The 20,265-nt window shown below is 47.8% G+C and overlaps 2 protein-coding genes across 3 annotated transcripts; one reads left to right on the top strand and one right to left on the bottom strand.

Annotated features, from left to right (window-relative positions):
• The first annotated feature begins 411 nt into the window (after positions 1–411).
• LONP1 (lon peptidase 1, mitochondrial) lies at positions 412–15,240 on the top strand. The gene is made up of 18 exons (XM_031604769.2): positions 412–797; positions 2,032–2,120; positions 2,474–2,593; positions 4,439–4,667; positions 5,135–5,196; positions 5,710–5,839; positions 6,170–6,253; positions 6,927–7,147; positions 8,097–8,235; positions 9,105–9,283; positions 10,029–10,116; positions 10,906–11,028; positions 11,373–11,489; positions 11,776–11,916; positions 12,000–12,165; positions 13,243–13,451; positions 14,162–14,326; positions 14,868–15,240. The coding sequence occupies exons 1-18, from the start codon at positions 420–422 to the stop codon at positions 15,030–15,032; spliced, it is 2,805 nt and encodes a 934-aa protein (XP_031460629.2). The 5' UTR covers positions 412–419; the 3' UTR covers positions 15,033–15,240.
• Positions 15,241–16,755: 1,515 nt separating this feature from the next.
• RPL36 (ribosomal protein L36) lies at positions 16,756–19,715 on the bottom strand. 2 transcript variants are annotated; one of them, XM_031604770.2, is made up of 4 exons: positions 19,579–19,715; positions 19,312–19,406; positions 17,451–17,585; positions 16,756–16,886 (listed from the first exon to the last, which is right to left on the bottom strand). In XM_031604770.2, exons 1-4 carry the CDS (start codon positions 19,688–19,690, stop codon positions 16,797–16,799), a joined length of 432 nt encoding a protein of 143 aa, XP_031460630.2. In that variant the 5' UTR covers positions 19,691–19,715; the 3' UTR covers positions 16,756–16,796. The 2 variants fall into 2 exon arrangements, with proteins under 2 accessions (XP_031460630.2, XP_031460631.1); XM_031604771.2 differs by having other exon boundaries at positions 19,532–19,631.
• Between the last annotated feature and the right edge of the window lie 550 nt (positions 19,716–20,265).

The following is a 20,265-nucleotide window of genomic DNA, read 5'->3' as shown; positions in this document are numbered from 1 at the left end:
GGATGTGGCTCTGGGCAGCCTGGGCTGCTGGTTGGTGACCTGCACACAGCAGGGGGTTGGAACTGGGTGAGCACTGTGGGCCTTTGCAACCCAGGCCATTCTATGGTTCTGTGATCAGTACATGCTGGGGGATGCCCTGCTGGAGGGGAGCTCAGCGAAGGACCCTGGTGGCCAACAGATGGCCGTGAGCCAGCAGCGTGCCCCGGTGGCCAAAAAGGCCAACGGCTCAGGCGTGAGGCGTGGATGCGGAATTTCCCCGCTCCGCCCGCCCTCCCCCAGCATCGGGCAGCGCCGGGATTCGAACCCCCGCCCCACCCTCGCGCTCCCGCAGACGTGCGCCGCCCCACGCTCCCCGCGCCGCGGCCTCACACGGCGCCTGCGCGGCGCGCACCGGAAGCGCCGCATCTCCCGCCGGCAGCATGGCGGCCGCGCGCTGCTTGCGGCTATGCGGGCGCTGGCGGCCGGTCCTGCTGGGCTCCGCGCGGCGCCGTCTCCCGGCGGCCGCCTCCTCCGTCAGCCCCGCGCTCCCGCCGGGCTCCGCGCCGCCGCCCCGCGCCGCCCTCAGCACCGCCCCGCGGTGGCAGCGGTGGAGCTCCGGCGGTTTGGCGGGGGGCGACGGGCTGGAGGGCGGCGGCGGGGGCGAGGAGGGCGGCGGCGGCGGCGGGGCGGAGCCCGGCGGGAGCGGCCCGGTGATGACGGCGCTGACGCCGCTGATGGTGCCCGAGCATTTCCCCAACGTGCCGCTCATCGCCGTGACGCGCAACCCCGTGTTCCCGCGTTTCATCAAGATCATCGAGGTGGGCGGGGGCTGCGGGGCGGCCCGGCGGCCCCCGGTTGTTTGCCGGCCGCCTTTCCCTGCTGCGGGCTCGGTGTCGGGCCGCTCCGTCGGGCCGCGGGGCGGTGTGGGTCGGAGGATCACCGTCCCGCCGCGCTGCTCTCGGCTCCGTCCATTGACAGAGCTGGGCTGACGCTGCGGTGCCAGACGGAGCGTTTGGCCGTCCGAGAACGGGCGTTCGTGAAGGGCTTTCTTAGGGAAGTGCTCTCTCCACCAGCTTTTCTAACCGCTTCTCCAGGCTGGCCGCCGGCTGCTCATCGTGGATCCTTAGGGTTGGAGGGGAGCTTTAAAGGCCATCTCACCCCACTGCCCCGCAGTGCACAGGGACACCGCAGCTCTGACAGGTTGCCCGGGGCCTGATCCACCCTGGCCTTGAAAGTCTTTGGGGACAGAACATCCACCACATCACTGCAGCCTGTGCCACCTCCTACCAGAGCCGCCATACAGGCAGTGCTGGCACTGTCGGCTCTGCTTCTTCAGGTCCTGACAGGCAGATGGAGAGCTGAGCACTTCGGAGTGAAGCTTAGAGAACAGGGAATGCAGAAGTTTGTGTATTGGAATCATTAGGTGTGCAGTCCTGCAAAGCACTGATATCAACTATGGAAATAGTTGATATCAGTGCTCTGTGATCTCAGCACTGCTCAGCTGCTCTCTGCTCCCTGTGCTGGGTGGAGGAGGGGGCTGGAAGTCGAAGTGTGAGAGCTCACGGCTTGAGCTGAAGAGAGCTGAATGTGTAAAGCCAGAGCTGCGTGCACAAGGGGGAACTGATCCTTTGCTTCAGGACAGCAGGGCTCACCTTGTGTCACAGTTTATTGGGAAGACAAACATTTTCTGAACATCCCCTGATGCTGTAGTTCAGTGTGACATCAGGTGGGGCAGGATGTCCCCTTGGCCAGCGTGGGTCAGCTGTCCCAGTGCTGTCCTCCCCAACCCCACACTGAAAACACCCCCAGCTCTGCTCAGCAGTGTTGTCAGTGTGTTACCACTGCTGTTAATCAACACAGTGACTTCTTAAACATTCAGTGTTAGTGTCTTCTAATATTCTTCCATTTTTATGTTGCTGTCCTCTAATGTAGGCAAGACCGGAACAAAGATTAGACTTCATAGTTCAGAGGGTTTCACCATGCATGGTTTGGTGTGCTGAGGGTGCAAAGCTGAAGGAAAATCCCTACCTGACTTTGTGCTTCTTGTTCTAGGTGAAAAATAAGAAGCTGGTTGAGCTGCTGAGGAGGAAGGTTCGTCTTGCCCAGCCTTACGCTGGTGTTTTCCTTAAGAAGGATGATAAGTAAGTTTCTCTTCATCTTTACAACAGTAAGATATTTCTGTGCCTTTACACTTGAGGCTGTGCTCTGAGATTCCTTGTCTATCATTCTAGTAATTATGCTTAGACGTCCTCTAAGCGTAGCAGTTTCCATTACCACCAGCATTGTGTTGCTGGAAAGGCTGCTGCTGTCTGGGAGGGGCTGAACGTGCAGTGATGTGCAGAGGGGCTGCCTAACCATGAGGACAATGTGAAATCCTTGCTTTTGAATGCAGTTTAAAGTTCTCCAACCAATTGCTTTTTTTCCTTTGTTAACATTTACCCACTCTTTCTCAAGTTTCTTTATATCTGCCTTATGTTTTTTTCTTCCTCAATAGCAATGAATCGGATGTGGTGGAGGATCTGAACGAAATCTACCAGATGGGAACATTTGTACAGATCCATGAGATGCAGGACCTGGGAGACAAACTGCGCATGATCGTCATGGGGCACCGAAGGTACTTCAGCTGGAAGTGGATTGAGGAAAAACATGGGGATGTAGGTTTAGCTATCTGTGCTAAGTATTTTGAGATAAGACAGTGTGGAATTGCAGCTCTAACAGCCTCAGGTAACTGATTTCAGGCTGTGTGTTGCTTTGAAGCTTTGCTTTTGTTCTTCTCCTTGCTTTGTTGCACCAGTTCCATTTTTATGTGGACAGCAAAAAATGGGTGATGCTTCTCAGAGCTGAGTTTGCCTGAGCTTGCCAGGGAAGAGGGTGAGATTTTGATCCCAATCTGGAGAGCTATGGATTATACTCTGTATTTAAGATGTTTGACACGAGGCTGTTGGTATAAGAGGCAGAATTCAATGAAGTTTAAAATACGAACAGAGAAATAGATTTTGTTTGGAAGGTGGTAATGCCATGCATCTAGCCCTTCCCTTTTAGGGCTTAGTAGTTAATTGCTATACAATACACTGTTGATCTCTTCCAGTATCATAATGTAGGAAATAGAATGGATGGTAGAATTTTGAATGTCTAGGTATGGAAAGGCTTCATGATACACACAGTGTTTAGAATTAGGGTAGATACTGCAGCAGGTGTGGTTTAAAGCAAAGGATTGATTTAAGACTCAGAAGAGTAAAAAAGCAGAACAAGATGATCAGAATGAAGGTGAAGGAGTGAAGCAGCTTTTCAAGAAGGACAAGGAGAGGGTGGGATTCCCCTTCAGATCATTGGTTGTATAGAGAAGCCAGCTGTCTGAGCAGCCACACTAACAATGATACCTTATTAATTGTCCTGTTTATGTGCTGTGATATTTCAGTCTGTGATCCTGAGCTTCGTCTGTATGTATTTGTTCACCAAATGATTTAGTTGTGGGTTTGTTAATTGTTTTGATCCTGGCTTTGCAGTTCGACAGCTGATCTGAGCAGGTAGAGCTGGTGATGGAGATGAGTCCTTTCTGTGCTCTTGTTCAGCCTGTGCTTGTGCTGACCAGTGGAAGGGCAGAGCAACAGCAAGGTCACAGAAGGGAAAAGGTGTCTACCACCTCCATCCAAATGCAGAACTGCACTGGAGATTCTTAAAAGCCTTCAGTATTACAGACAAATGGCTTTTTCTTGTGCTCGACTTGTTTAGCAGAGCAGGCTCTCATAAAATGTAGTTACCTCTGATTATCAGGACTACATGACAGATAAAGGTGTTGTTTAGAGTGAACAGTTTCCCTTAAGCTTCGTGAGGTGAAAAACCATTCAGCAGCTGAACACAGAGGAATTTTGTGGTCATTTGGGCTGGAGATAAAAGCCAATTCTGTCCTATCAGTGGGAGTTAAAGGGAACACGTTTTGTGTGATTTGTTTTAATCCTGGAGTTCTTTCCTTTCCTACTTGAATGACTTATAAGAACTTGAGGAAGGAAATAGAAGAGTACAATCTGAGAAGGAGATCCCTCTTCCCTTCCTTCTTTCTTGCAAGGAAGTGTCCCTTTTCCTTCAGTTTTCCTGTGACTTTTCCAGCTCCTCCTACTTTTATTAAGGAACTTTGTTAAACCGAACCTGCAGAGCAGAAACGGAAGCAGGCTATTTCTGTGGCTGGTTAATTTTTGTATATTTCTGCTTACTCATTGTAAATTTACTAAATAAGACCCACTGGTATCTACCACTTGAGTGTTATGGTTTTGCTAAATCACACCTTATTTTAACAGAATGAACCAAAAAGTAAATCTTACAAAATGTCTATTATCAATTAGTCACCGTTGTCAAATGCTGGCATTTCAGCTTTCTCAAAACAAAAGACTTTCCAGGCTGAAGCTCAAGACACACAGAGGCAAAGGAGAACTGATTGTGTTTGCTTTCCTTTCCCTTTCAGAATCCGTATAAACCGGCAGCTAGAGGTGGAGCCTGAGGAGCCTGAGGGCAAACAGAAGGTTAGAAGGAAACAGAAGCGTCCTAAGAAGGAGGCTGAGGAGGAGCCTGGAGCAAAGGAGCAAGCTGTCGAGGTGGTGCTGGATCCTGTGGCTGCTTCTTCGCAGGAGGTTCTCATGGTAGAAGTAGAGAATGTGGTTCATGAAGATTTTCAGATCACAGAAGAGGTTAAAGTAAGTGAATTGAACATAGCAGCCTTTGACCTGTCCTGTAGGGGTGCATCTATGTTGCTTGCTGAAGAGTTCTAAAATGAGGCTCAGATTTCAGGCTTTAGAAACCAGTTCCTTCTTCTCACAGGGAATTTTATGAAAACAGTGAGTTCTCCTTAGAATGGCCCAATTCCTTAGAACCAAAAATTGCCAGCTGAAGAGGCTGAACTGTGCTGGTCTGCGTGATAACCTATGTCAAGTTAAGTCTTTGCCCCAGGGTGATCTGAGTGGTCAGCCTGACTGCATCTTCTGTACCAGCACAGGATACATGTTGTGCAGCACGAGCAGCATTTCAGCACTGCACTGGAGATGAGTGGCCAGGGGCTGCATATCTGGGCTCCCAGAATGGGGAAGTTGGGGAATGTTGTGTTTGTACCGGGGCCTCATCCTTTTCCAGTATTTTTCTCATTAAATCTTTCTTGTGCTTGCAGGCTCTCACTGCAGAAATTGTCAAAACAATCCGGGACATCATTGCCTTGAACCCTTTGTACAGGTCTGTGTTTCCCATGTGTGCTCTGGGGATAGAGAACCCTAAGATTTCTGTTCCCTTTGGCCTTTTGCTGTAACAGAGAAGAGATACTCACTGAATTACTGCCCAGAATTTGGTTTGGGAATTAGCATCTGCTGTTGGAAAGTTTTGAAAACCTTATGCAAAACTGTAATATCTGTTAGGACAGCAGGACTTGGAGCAGATGATGTGGGTCTGAGGGGAGCTCACTGCAATAAGTGTTGCAGCCTTATGCACATGTTATGGACGTGAGGCTCAGCATGGCGGGTCACAGATTGTTAGCATTTCATATTCATGGTTGTATGTGATCAGTGATCATTTCTTTGATAAAAGTGTGTGTATTTGTCACTAGCCACAGCTTTAATCAGACTTTTGGAAGCTATTTTGCTATAAAGCTGAGTTGCATTTCATTTCTTCTTTAAATAACTCAACAAGGTTACTCCTTTATGAATGTAAGAACTTACTGAACATTTTGGGTTTTATCACCATTTTTTCCAGGGAGTCTGTACTTCAGATGATGCAAGCTGGACAGCGTGTGGTAGATAACCCCATCTATCTGAGTGACATGGGTGCAGCACTGACAGGGGCAGAGTCGCACGAACTTCAAGACATCTTGGAAGAAACCAGTGTAAGATGAAGCTTTCAACTAATGCTGTAATAGAAGAAGCGTGCCTTTCATTTGTCATAATTTCTCTAGCAGTCTCAGTACAGAGTAGGCTCCCGTGCTGCTGATAGGTTAATATCAGCTCATAGATTCCTGCTGAAGGATACAGTTAGTAATTAATAATCTGCTTTCAGGGAAAGTCTGGATGCTCTGTGTCTTTGTGATAATTGTCTCTCACACTGTGGTTCCGTGTTGCTGAATTGGTCTTTCTACACCTGCAGGTGCTGTGGTGTGGGGCAGGGAGTTGACATGAGTGCAGTGTTTGATGACTTATTTTGCATCTGTCATTTCCAGATTCCCAAACGGCTTTACAAAGCCCTTTCCCTTCTAAAGAAGGAATATGAGCTGAGCAAACTGCAGCAACGCCTTGGAAGGGAGGTAAGTCTTTCAAGTAATGTATATCTTATACACATTTATAGTATGTCCACCTCTGTGGACTTAATACTGCAGTACTTAGCACTGCCAGCTCGCTGCCAGTGAACTTTAAAACAAGACTATGGTACTCTGAAGGAATGACATTAATGTACAGTTAATAACTTGATACATTTTTCCAATTGGAAACTTAATTTTTCGTGCTTGTTTGGAAAAGTAATAGAGGATCTGCTGTTGAATCTGCTTCCTCCTGGAAGCCTTGCAGGGAAACGAGGGAAGTGATCTAGAGAAGCAAAATGGGTTTTTGGAGAGCATACTGTGCTTATCCAACTTGATTTCCTTCTCTTATGAGAAGCCTAGAGGACAAAGGGAGAACAGCAAGTACTGTTACATTGACTTTAGCAATGCTTTTGTCATGGTCTTTAGTTTTCTTTTGGACAAATTGGAGTGATGTGGACTGGAAAGATGAAACTCTGAGTTCGATGTAGATGCTGTGAGAATAACTGGAGCACAGTGAGACTTGGAAGTGGTGGTTTGTTACATTAAAGTATGCTGCTGAAGATCTCTGCTGTATTTTCAGCTGCCAAAAAGCTCATAACTCATAACTTTTGGAAAACATTTGATGTTTGTTGCATGGTGCCAGGAACAGGACAGTCACAATGCTTGTTGCTGTGTTTAGGTTGAGGAGAAAATCAAGCAGACGCATCGCAAATACCTTCTCCAGGAGCAACTGAAGATCATTAAGAAGGAGCTGGGTCTGGAGAAAGAGGACAAGGATGCTATAGAAGAAAAATTTCGTGAGCGACTGAAGGAGCTGGTAGTGCCAAAGCATGTGATGGATGTGATTGATGAGGAGCTGAACAAATTGAGCTTGCTGGATAATCACTCCTCAGAATTCAAGTGAGTGTGTGGCTGTTAGGAGAATAAGAGCAATCAGCCCATTTTGTTAAGCCCTTACCCAAAGAGTTTCTTTTCTCTTTTGTCTTAATTGCTTTCTCTGGATGTGTCATAGTTATGCTCCCTCCTTGCAGCCTAAAGCTGCATAGAAGTACTGTGCCATTCCTTTCTCCTCATGAAAAGTGCAGTGATTATTCCTGCAACCCTTAAGTGTAGCTCTTCTCTCTCCTCGGATGTTTTCATGAGATGCAGAAGAAGCAAAACTCAGCTCCTGTAGTGCTGGGGCAGAGCTGGAGCTGCAGTGGAGCAGCTTTTATCTTCTGTCACATCATCTCTGTATCAGAAACTGAAATTGCTTTGAACGTTCATGTCTGTTGAGGTGGCATCTGCTATTGCACTGAGCAGTCAGCATGGTCATCAGTGCAGGTTTGCAACAGAAATGTTTGGGAGGAAAACACCAAAGCTGGTATTACTTTCTCAGGTCTAATTCCAGCATTGCTGTGCACCCGGTGGTTAACAGATCTTCCAAGCCCTTTTTGCTTCACAACAAATAGGATTTTCATGCAGCATTTACTGTGACTGTTCTGGTTATAATATGATAATGTGGGGTTATTGTGGCAGGCTGACAACTTTTGTCTCCTGAATAGTGGGAAGCAAAAGGGAGTAAGCTGCTGAGGGAGTTCAACAGAAGAGAATCACCACCCAGGCCAAGGTTCTTGCTCACGCATTTTGGTGTTCTGAGACAAAAGTTTGCATTTTCTGGGGAAGGGGCAAGGGATTGAAGACTGCACTTACAGGCTAGCAATGCCTGCCCAGATAACGGGGGTATTTTCATCATCTCCCCTTTATGAGTCTGATTCATCCTCCACTTTTTGAGGGGGGAGGTTGTTTTGGAAGGCAGTGGAGGAAGACATGGGATTGTTGCTAAATCACTTTCATTTGTTTCTGTCAGTGTTACACGGAACTACTTGGACTGGCTGACATCCATCCCATGGGGTAAATGCAGTGAGGAGAACCTGGAGCTGACCAGAGCCCAAGCAGTTCTGGAGGAGGATCACTATGGGATGGATGATGTCAAAAAGCGAATTCTGGTAAGGTGGGAAGAGGCAGAGGGCACAGCTTCAAACTCAGCCCAACATCAGGTGGCTTGGTTACGTTTCAGCTTGCAGCTCTCCATTAATTTCCATTAGATCACAAATCACAAAAAGCTGCAGGAATGTTCTGGTGATAAGTTAATGTGTTTAATTGCTATTGGCAATGAAAGTCACGTTCTGGATTCAGATGACAGTGTATTCATTTTGTTACTTAAATGCTGAGGAAATGAATAAATATCCAGGGGGAGCACTGTTAGGATTTTAATCAGTGCATTGAGAAGTTCCTAAAGTGGTTCATCGTGACAGGCAACACACTGGGAAGACAGCTCCTGCCTTCCCAGAGCATACCAACAGGGAGGAGCGTTAGGTAACGGTGAATTGTTGGTGTGTACAATAAACAGTACATTCTTAGGCATCCTAGAACATTGCTTTTATTGAATAGTTTTGCTCCAATCTGAAGGGAAAGATAAAGGCAGTGAAATGTTTTTTCTTTCAGGGGAATTCTGGGGTATCTTTCCCCCAGCAGTACCCAACACCAGTGGCTTAATTTCACTATCTGATTCATTATTTTAAATGATAAACACTCTTTGGAGTGTCAGCCCAGCATGTTGCTCATCAGCTCCTGCACTGTTCATGCTGACTAGCCTGACAGAAATGCCCTGAGTTGCATCATGCAGGTCTGTAGCTTTGATTACTTATTAGTTAATTCCATGCAGTGCAAGAATCCTACCAGTAACCTCAACATCTTCCCTCGCCCTCTCCAGCTCTTTTGAGCACCTGTTGTGTTTGGGATGCTCATTTTGGAAACACCGCTTGACCCAATAACAGTTTCCCTGTTCATTTTTGGTGCTTCCTTTGCTGTGCAGGAATTCATAGCAGTCAGCCAACTGCGTGGGTCTACACAGGGGAAGATCTTGTGCTTTTATGGCCCCCCTGGAGTTGGCAAAACCAGCATTGCCCGCTCCATTGCCAGAGCCCTAAACAGAGAGTACTTCCGCTTCAGCGTCGGAGGCATGACTGATGTGGCAGAAATCAAGGGACACAGGTCAGTGTGCTTTGATTTGTGTTCAAGCTGTCCAAATGGGAGCAATTGAATTTGAACAATGCGTGTAATTTAATTTTCTGTTCTGCCAGCTCTTGCTGAAAGGGTTTGGATGTAGGAAGAGGAGAAAATTAATGCAAAGGGAGGGATTTGTTGTAATCGTATTCCTGCCTCAAACTGCAGTTGGTTCTTGTGTGTTCTTATAGGAGAGCTTTGGAAAGTTGTGTAAGCTTCTCAGAGGCATCAGACTTACATGCCAGAGTCATGTTTGTCTACAAATGCCTGCACTTGAGGATAGGAACAGCTTGAACATGGTGATTTCTGTGTGTTCAGGTGTAACTGAGGCCAGGTTTCTGAAGGATCTGGAGGGAGGTGCTGGTGAGGAAATCTTTGGAACAAGAAAATATATTCTAATGTTTCTTTAACCCAAACCAACAAGTTGCTATTCAGTGATCTCTATGCCCAGCCTCACCTGTTTGCTTCTCTCTGTCTTAAAAGAGGATAAAACTGAAGCTGAAAACTGCAGGTTCAGGCGTATTCTGCCAAAATTTAAGGCTGCTCTCCACAAGAAACAGAGTAGATGGGTCTCAGTGCTTCTTGTGGCAATGGAGAATGCTTTTGGTAGACAGATATTAAAGATAAACATATTTCCCAGCAGGATATACCTGTTCAATCACCTGTGTGTTTTGCTGTGTGACCTATGCCATACTTCATAGTTCCCCCCTAACTACAGTCTCTGGTAAAACAGGAGGACGTACGTTGGAGCAATGCCAGGAAAAATCATCCAGTGCCTGAAGAAGACCAAGACAGAGAATCCACTGATACTGATTGATGAGGTGATGTGTCTGCTCTTTTTGTTTTTGCCTTAAAAAACCTGCTTAGCAACTATTGGCCCCTGCAGCTGAAAGGTGCAGCAGTAATGGTCCCAAAAGTCACAGATTTGGTGGGGGGTATTAAATTGTGCTGGGCTGTAATGTTGTTTGGGTTACAATGATACTTTAGACATTTGTTTTCTCTTCCTATAACAGACCTCAGCTTTTACATTTCAGTCGTTCCTTTGTCTTTCCATTGCAACTATTAGATTCATGAGGATTACAGTCAGAGAATTCAGTAGCTCTCATGTTCCCCACCACTATTGTCCATGTGATATTAGAAAGAGTCTCTCTCTCTCAGCAAGTCTGAAACAATACTTAAGAATTAAGATGGTTACAGTCAACTTTAGTTCTGCTTTGAGAATAGGTAAGACCCAGGTCTTCCAGCCTACTGCTTTGCTGCAAAGCAAGTAAGGACAGGGTGTAACAGCAGGAGTTTAGGACAGACCAGAAGTCTCTGTGGCTTCATTGTGTGCCATGTCTGGGAAAGACCAACAGCAGATGGCCTGGGAATGGAATAGAGGATTAAGAAGCAGTTGTCTGCCCTCCTATTCAAGCCCTAACCCTTGTCAGTGCATTGAGTGCTCCTACCTGTAGGTGGTGGCGAACTGGGGTTCCACAGTGAACTGGTAGAATGGTGGTGGCTGTTCATAACCACGTGAAGATTTTGAGATGGAGCCCTTAAACAATCCTTGCATGAGAACCTGCTGCCATGAGAAACTTCTGACAGCGTTTAAATCTTGTCTCGTATAGGTGGATAAGATAGGAAGAGGATATCAGGGGGATCCATCCTCAGCCCTGCTAGAGCTGCTGGACCCAGAACAGAACTCCAACTTCTTGGATCACTACCTTGATGTCCCTGTGGACTTATCAAAGGTATTTCATCTCTTCTGCAGAGTTGTGGAGCTGCAGGGTATGAGTGTGTATCAATGCACAAATCCGCACATGGCAGCAACAAAAGTCAGGAGTTTGTTTTTCATAGTGATGGGCAGAGTTGCTGTGGTTTCTGCTCCTGTCTAGCTTTTGTATTTGGTTGCCTTTACACACATAGTTCTAGAACCCAAAGCTTTATCTGCAATAAAAACTAAACTTCACTGAGAAAATAATCTTGCTCCAACCCTTCAGATCTTGCTCCAGCCCATCAGCCAGAGAAACACACAGTGAGGGAGCAGTGGTTGGAGTAAAGCAGCAGGTCACCTCATAGGATCTTGTGCTTCCAGGTGCTTTTTATTTGTACTGCCAATGTAACAGAAACCATTCCAGAGCCACTGCGGGACAGAATGGAAGTCATCAATGTGTCAGGATACGTCGCAGAAGAGAAACTTGCAATTGCAGAGGTGAGAGGAACTGCTTCAGTGATGTGCTGTGAATTGTATCTGATAAAACGGTTTTGGCAATGTCAGGCTTACATATTTACATCCAACCATATCAACAGATATGAGGCACGTGGTATGTTGGACAGAGTTCCCCTAATTTGAAATAATTCCAGCATTCTATAATAGAGAGGCAGTGAACTCTAGAAAATGGCATTGAGCTCATGGCAGAACAGAGGTGGGCGAATTGGAGTCATTAGGTTTTTCTCCACAAGCACTAACAGAAGGATGTGTGGATGTTCTCTTTCAGAGGTACTTGGTCCCTCAGGCACGAGTTCTATGTGGTCTGGATGAAAACAAAGCCAAAATCACATCAGATGTATTGACTGTTCTCATCAAGCAGTACTGCAGAGAGAGCGGGGTGAGGAATCTACAGAAACAAGTAGAGAAGGTGAGGGAGAACTGTGTAACCATGACCTCTTTGCTTCAGCATTCTCAGCTCTTTCTGCAGAAACAAATTCCTGTCTCACACAGGTACTGAGAAAATCAGCCTATAAAATTGTGAGTGGAGAAGCAGAGACGGTCCAGGTGACACCTGAAAACCTGCAGGACTTTGTAGGAAAGCCCATCTTCACTGTGGATCGAATGTATGAAACCACTCCTCCGGGAGTGGTGATGGGTCTGGCTTGGACAGCTATGGGTAAGAGTTGTGCAGGCACACAGTGTGCAGTTACACAGTGACTTCTGGGTTAATGTGTGTTACCAGGGGAATTTGTTAATCTTCTACGTTGGAGTGAGGCTGCAGGTCCTGAAAGATAAATACTGGCTGGAAAACTCAGAGTGTCTCCATCTTCATGTCACTGTCAAAAACTCAGTGTAGTCGTCAAACTGAATTTCTCTAACCAAGTCCAGTGAAGCTCTTCTATTGGCATTAGCAATAGTAACTTCTGTGGATTTTTAGATTCTGACTTCCACTTTCCTGAAGAAAAGAGCCTTTTTTAATTAGCCCAGGCTGATTTTGACTTCTCTTCGTGTGCTGTACTCCATGTGAGCCTCATCCATTACAATGGTAGTGATTAAAAGCATAATCTTTGCTAAGAGCAAGGACAAAACCTTAAAAGGAGGTGTTCTGACTTGCAGCGTGCCTCAGTTGTGCTATATCTCTTCCAGTGATGTGTCACCATGGACTTGGCTTTCGGTGCCAAGGGCAGATGCAGGTATTCTAGCACTGTCTTGGAGTGAGTGAAGGTGGTAGTTACACTTCACTGGATTACTCCCCTGCTTATTTGGGGTCTTATGTGCACTACTGTGGAGAAATACAGCACACATTAAAGAATTAGATGTCCGGATGTGTTCCCTGTGTATTTGAATTGACTTCGGGTGGAATTGAAGTCCTAGAAGTGGTTAGAAAGGAAATAATTGTACAGTGGAGAAGGTAAATAGATGTCTGGCACTGGGAAGTAGAGCTGGCAAGCGTGGTGTGAGCACATCTTATAGCCAAGAAGTGCCTAAAGTCACTAAAACATTGCTTCCACTAAATATGGGTTGTGTCTATGGGTGGGTTGTGAGGTCTGAAGGAGCAGTAAATGGAGACCATCAGTGCAGCCTTGTTGAGATTTCAAGCTAAGCTTTCTGAAGGGATTTGGAGAGCAGCCTTCAATTGTCTCGTCAGAAAGCCCTGACTTCAAATTCCTCACATAGTGTCTGCTTCACCAAAGCCATCTGCTTTGATTTTCTTTAACTTTTCTCAGGATGTTGTTTTTCTTTTCTTTCTCAGGAGGTTCCACTCTGTTTGTTGAAACATCCCTGAAGCGACCCAAAGACAAGGAGGGCAAGGATGGGTCCCTGGAAGTGACAGGGCAGCTGGGGGACGTAATGAAGGAGAGTGCCAAAATAGCTTACACATTTGCCAGAGCCTTTCTGATGCAGAAGGAGCCCAACAATGATTTTCTCATGTCATCCCACATCCACTTGCACGTGCCAGAGGTAATCTGATGTGGAATTCAGAGACATGCATGGCTGCTTGGCTGTCATGCTTTAATGTAGTCCACATTTTCCCTGTTGCTTCTTCCAATGCAACAGGAACCTGGTTGTTACCTGAGAATTGGTTTCTTGCAGGATCAGAAAGCAGTGGATGTTTTTTCTGCCTCTGTTCCTCTCAAACAGTTGTTTTTTCCTTCTCAAAGATCTGTTTGACCTCAGATCCATGCAGACTTGTCACTAGCTGAGGCCTGGGTTTTGTTGGGTTTCTAAACTAAGCAGTATTTTCTGCCTTGAATAGTTTTCAGTATTGCTCTCCACTACTTTGTGATTCTTTATGCTATCTATCCTTGAAATACTGCTTCTTGTTCCCATGATTGGCTTAGGCCAACAAAAAGTTTGAAGGTCTTGATGCTCATTTTTTGCTTAAATTGATTATTCAAAATCCTGAGCTTGACGAATGAATATCACAGATGCATTGGGCCAGAAATCAAACTGTAGACTTATTATATTTTTTTGAATAAGATGAGGAGTGACACGGTGTCACTGGATGTGACAATTCAAATAGCACTTTCCCCAAAACCTTTATGCAGTTAAGTACAAGATCCTCTGAAAATGCTGCCATGTTAAAACAGCAGTGGACAAAGGTATTGTCTGGCTTTGCTGGTCTGCAGATGGGTTAAAAATATGATTTTTTTTTTTTTTTTTTTTGACAGGGAGCAACACCAAAGGATGGACCAAGTGCAGGATGTACCATAGTAACAGCACTGCTGTCACTGGCCATGAATTGCCCAGTGAGGCAGAACGTGGCCATGACTGGAGAGGTGTCCTTAACTGGGAAAATTCTTCCTGTGGGTGGAATCAAGGAAAAGACGATTGCAGTAAGAGCTCATGTGGGCAGAGGCCGACATTTGTCTTGGGGTGACAGGGACAGCCAAGCAGGTTGCTCCTATAGTGGCAGAGAGGGGCAGTAATGTGCTGTGGAAAACCTGCTGGGTGGGTGTGGGCATCTTGCTGGTGTCTCCGGGTATGAGGAAGGAGGTGAAAACCAAGGCTGCTTGCCATATTTTTCTGATCTAGAATGGAGGGGATTTAGAACTTTGAATACCTTGCATTTCATCACTGTGAGCTTTCTCTGTAAAACATTATGAATTGGCACAGCAGCCCCCAGGTGTGCTGTCACCATTCTGCTAACAAATCTCGCAGTCCGTGCAGCTGCTGCGTGTGCCCTGGGGTTGGGGGGGAGCCTGATGGCTGCAATGCCCTGATTGCCCTTTGTAGAAAAGAGTAAAGCCAGATGGTGCTCCTAAACAAGTCTGCTTGCTCTTACTTTCCAGAATGGGAAAGAATCTCTGTTCCTAGTGGATTGATGGATTTCTAGGACTAAATATACAGACAACATAACTTTCTTTCTCCCCATAGGCGAAGAGGGCAGGCGTTACCTGCATCATTTTGCCATCAGAGAATAAAAAGGATTATTACGACCTTGCTGGATTCATCACAGAAGGACTGGAAGTGCATTTTGTTGAGCACTACAAGGAGGTATTCGATATAGCATTTTCAAAACAGGATTTGGCTGCAGGATGATGCCCAACACTTGGGGCCTGGAGGGCAGTTTGTCCCTCAGTGCTCTGCCCTGACATGGGCTGATCCTGATGTGGGACATAGAGCTATTGCTGCTGCGCAGCTGCTGAAGTGAGTGAGGGCTTTGGTCGAATGATGTATTTTTCCCCCTTTAATATTGAATTATGATCCAACTTAAGTATTTCCAATAAAATTAAGTTGTGAGATTTTACCAGAGGAATGTGCATGTTATCAGCCACCAGCAATGGAGCTACTTCAGCCTCTTACGCTCCAAGGAGATTTTATAGTTATTTCACTGTACACCAGATATCTGCTTAAGGAGTATGAACACAAATGGAACACTGTACTGGTGGATGAGGAGTTCCCAGGAACATCTCCTTGCCTTGTTGGGGAATGCTGGAATTCTTGTGGGACATAGAAGCAGAGCTAGCACATCGTGTTGCAGAGGGACATGGATCTCCTCTTCCAGTGTAACTCTAAGCTTAAAGGGAGCACACTGGGACAAAAGAGCAGCCTGCTCAGTACCAGCAGTTAGTTCTGCACACCACTATTGACTCTTCACCACTGCAGCAGCTGGATTATGTTCACTGAGTGAAAAAATGAATGAAATGTGTTAGTGTGACTGTTGTGGTATGTCAATAAACACAGGCTTGGGCTTGAGAATTTGAGTACTTCACCTTAGGGTGAGCTTTAGAGAAATTGAGTTTGAATAGGACTTATTAAATAGAGGAAGAAAAATTCCATGGAGCATTTGAAATGTATTCCTTCTGCAGGAAGAACAGCACTGTCCCATCTTTCAGCTAGGTGGGCTCTAGCAGGAACTAAAGAATTTTCCTGCTGAAATTCAAGCAGCTTTTAGTGACTGCATTTCTCTCCTGATTTGAAAACATGCTGCTGAATGTAGGGAGATGGTTTTGAGAAAGACAGTTCAGTTTGGAGCTGGAGGAGCATTCCTCTTCAAGAATGTCTCAGTGAGGTGTGACCAGGAGCAACTCCAAGCTGAAGTGAAGGAGGTAAGGATGTCCCAGAACACAGATGAACCCCCTGGTCAGCCTGCTGCTGTCCTGGGATGTTTGCAGATACCCACAACAGCCCTGGGGGACAGATGCACACAGGCTTTTTTACAGGATCTTGCAGCTCCCAGGACTGGCAGAGCACAGCTCTAACCCCTTCCAGTTTGGGTTTGTTTTGGATGTCACCTTAATTTCTGATGCAGGAGTGCTGCGCTTTACTAGAAAAAGTAGGCTCTGTACTTTGCGAAGTTCTGTCTGCATCACCAAAGCAGGGAATGGGGGCAGCACTCTCGCTCTCTACGATTTGGGTGCAAGCATGAAGATAAAGCAGATTCGTTTGTCTTTGCCACAGGAGTGGCAGAAGAGGCAGGCACCAGCTGCCCACCACTTATGGCAGCCATTCCCTCTCTCTCTTTCAGTTGTACTGATGAACTTGCTTGTTCTGCCCTTTGGAACTTTCTCCTCCTCTAGCACCAATTCTGAGGCAGAGCTATTGATACAGAAGCCCTCCTACTACCTACAGGCACAAGGAGGGAATATTAAAAGGAGCATAAATTCCACTTTGTAAGAATGGGCAGAAGAAGGGAATAAAACAGTGGTGCAAATTCTGGACTGCTGTATTTTGGGGATTGTCAGCAAAACCCCTCAGCATCCCCAAGAGCCGCCCAACCCCAACGGACTGAAGCAGGTACAGCACTGAGTCATTACACTGCTCTTGTGAGAAAGGGCTTTATTGAGCTCCAGGCTGTACAACTCAATCCTTCTTTGCAGCAGCTTTCCTCATGGCTGCCAGGACGTTGCTGAGTTCTTCCCTCTTTCGCTTGGCCCGAATGTGAGTGCCAACCTGCAGAGAGCAGAGCAGCACAGTCAGCAGCAGCCCAGCAGAGAAAAGCAGCTGGTTGGCTTCCGGCTTTAACCTGAGAAGCAAATGAGACAGTACCATCCCAGCAAACACAGATTTGAACCCCAGCAATCTCAGCTGGCCGGCAGGAACTGCTTCACATGATGCTTCAGTGGTGCTTCTACTCTAGATTTTTGGGGGGCAAGGCAGAGAATGCTCCCAGCCATCAGGGCTGCCTCCAACGAGCTCTCTTTCAAGTCAGCTGGTTAATGGCACCCAGCCTCCGCCAGCATCGCTCTAATCTTCCCAGCACCAGTTCACAAATAATGCAAGAAGAGCAATGGAAGTCTGTATTCCTGTAACTCAGGACCTCAAAGTATCTCTCCAAATCCAATATTGAAGTCCATCTTCCTCTTTCCCACCCTCCATCAGATCAGACACTAACTGCCCGAACAACTGGAAAAAAAATAATAATAATAGAGCAAAGCTTCCCTAGGAAAGGACAGAAAACTGGAAGCTCAACAAAAGAGTTTCTGACAGCCTCATTAAAGCATCAAGTTGACGCACCCGTTTCTTGATGAACTTCAGAGCACGTTTATCTTTGGAAACTTTCAGCAGTTCCATAGCACGGCGTTCGTAGGGCGCGAAGCCGCAGACCTCCCTGATCATGTCTCGCACAAACTTGGTGTGTTTGGTCAGGCGCTGTTCGAAGGGGAAAGAAAAACAACATTCACAATCAACATAAGCAGAAAAACAGCCAGTGTGCCAAAGCTACCCCTTGCCAAGGGCCAGGACCCACACAGCCCTTCCATGGGCTCTGCAGGGCACTGAACTAGCGGGCTATGGAGATACAAAGACCTGACTGGATGCTGACCTGTGCAACCTGTTGTAGGGAACTGCTTTGCAGGGGGTTGGACTCAATGATCCCTCGAGGTCCCTTTGAACCTCTGCGATATGCAAATTTAAAGCCACACATGCAAGTTTGGAAAATACATAGTCAGAGTGCTGATGTATTACTGTGCGTGTGCCAATCTGCAATTAAGGAATTAAAAACAGAAGTATGCAGTGAAGTAGAAGGGCAGAACTTGTCTTCCTGAACCAAAGGGCTGTGACAGACTCTGGGCTAAAGCCCCCAGACCAGCTCTGCTATGAGCACACCTTAGGACAGGAAGGCTGCAGGTATGTGCTCAGCAGCACTGCACTCTTGGTGAGATCACAGAATCATCATAGAATGGCCTGGGTTGAAAAGGACCACAATTATCATCCAGTTCCAACCCCCTGCTATGTGCAAGGTCATCATCCACCAGACCAGGCTGCCCAGAGCCACATCCAGCCTGGCCTTGAATGCCTGCAGGATGGGGCATCCACAACAGAATCACCTCAAGGATCACGAATCTCCAACCCCCCTGCCACACGCAGGGCCACCAACCATCCCACCTAATGCTAGACCAGACTGCCCAGGGCCCCACAACCTCCTTGGGCAACCTGTTCCAGTGCGTCGCCACCTTCTGTGAAAAACTTCCTCCTAATATCCAACCTAAACTTCCCCTCAGTCTCACTTTAGGTCTCAGTTTAAAACCATTCCCCCTTGTCCTATCGCTATCCATCCTTGTAAACAGCCGTTCCCACTGCTGTTTGTATGCTCCTTTCAAATACTGGAAGGCCACAATGAAGAGAAGGCCCAGAGCCGCCTTCTCCAAACTAAAAAAGTCCAGTTCCCTCAACCTTTCATAGAGAGGTGCTCCAGAGAGATGTGCTGCTCTGCTCTAGCCGAACAGCACCTGAGATGCTGGATGTTTGCAGGCACCACCATGTGTAGCAAAAAACAGGGCCATAAGAAATGGACAGGTGCACTGCTGCACGTCTCCAACACATCTCAACACAGCATTTTGTGAAGAGGTGACAGAAGCTGCAAACAATTCTCTCATCAGCACACACACACTGAATCCCATTAGTGGTCATTAATGTGGAAAGCACCTGTTGTCATTAATAAAAGCATGGTGCCAGGAAGGCCTTCCAAAGTCCCCCAGCCCGTTTTCTATTTTGCTAACTGCATTTAAGCTGTAATTTACACATATCCATCTTATTCTTCCATTACAGGGTGCTCCACTGCTAATTCTGCTCTCACTCCACAACTACCTCCATGGATTTCACCCTTGCCATAACCTACGCAGCCCCTCCACGCCTACCAGCACCCCTCCCTGCCCCTCTCCATCCCATCGCAGTTTCCTGCGCATTTCCCTCTGCACGTTTCCCAACCCCGGCAGCTCGGTGCCGCTCAGCACTTTGCAGCCCCACGACGCGGCGCAGCAAACAGCCCGGAGCCCTCAGCACCGCCAATGGCCGCTCCCGCACATCTGCACCCACGACCACCGGGCCGGGCCCAGCCCTGCCCCAACCCTCGGCGAAGCGCCGAGCCGACACTCACCCCTCGGCGGCGGCAGTGCCTGGGCTTGGACACGTTCTTCGTCACCTTGTAGCCCTTGTTGAGGCCGACGGCCATAGGGTAGCGGATCGCCATGTCTGCGGAAGAGAGCGGTCAGCGCTGCGCCGCGGCCCGGCCAGCCCCCGCTGCGGGCCCCGATCCCCGCCTCGCTGCGGACCCCGTCCCGACCCCCACGGGCGCGGATCGCGGCCCCGGCCCTCACCGGCCGCAGATGGCCGCGGATCCCGGACGCTCCAACCCAGCACCAACCTGCAGCCGCACCGCCGGCGCCGCACCGGAAAGAAGGAGCGCGCGCGACGTGCTGGGACAGCGGAACTTCCGGTCCTGCCCCAGAGGGCGCTCTATCCCTCGGCGGGACCATAGAGGCGGGCCGGGGCGGGGCGCTGGGCGGCCTCCCGGTGGCGGAGCGATACCGCCGCTGGTAGCGATGCCGAGCGGTGCCAGCGCGGAGCTACAGGCGGGCGGTGCCGGCGGGTTGGTAGGGCCGTGGTGGGGATCAGAACCCCCAGGTCCCGTTCTGCAGGCTGCTGTCCGGCCTCTCATCCCCCCCCCCCCGTAGCCATGGGCAGGGCTGCACACCCAGGGGCAGGATTCGGCCCTGCTCTGGCTGGACTTCGTGCTGCTGAGGATTGCCCAGCCCTGCCGTGTGTCAGGGTCTCTGCAAGGCCTCTCTGCCTCTGAGGGAGTCAGCAGCTCCTCCAGTTTAGGGCTGTCCTCAAACTCAGCATCCACTCGAGTCCTGCATCCAGACACCATCTCCAGACTGAACCTCTCCTTACAGATAAAGCACCGGATCCCATAGAGAGGGGTGTGATCTAAGAGGCTTAGAGAACACCACTGATCTCACTGGATTGCTTTCTAAATGTCTAAAATATCAAATAAAAGCATTGGAACTAAAGGGGGGTTGCACTCCTGTTTATGCCATCAGCAAAACGC

Source organism: Phasianus colchicus, chromosome 28 (assembly GCF_987193195.1).
Source record: "Phasianus colchicus chromosome 28, bPhaCol1.hap1.1, whole genome shotgun sequence".
Classification (NCBI taxonomy): domain Eukaryota; kingdom Metazoa; phylum Chordata; class Aves; order Galliformes; family Phasianidae; genus Phasianus; species Phasianus colchicus.
This window is presented reverse-complemented; position numbering and strand designations above follow the sequence as displayed.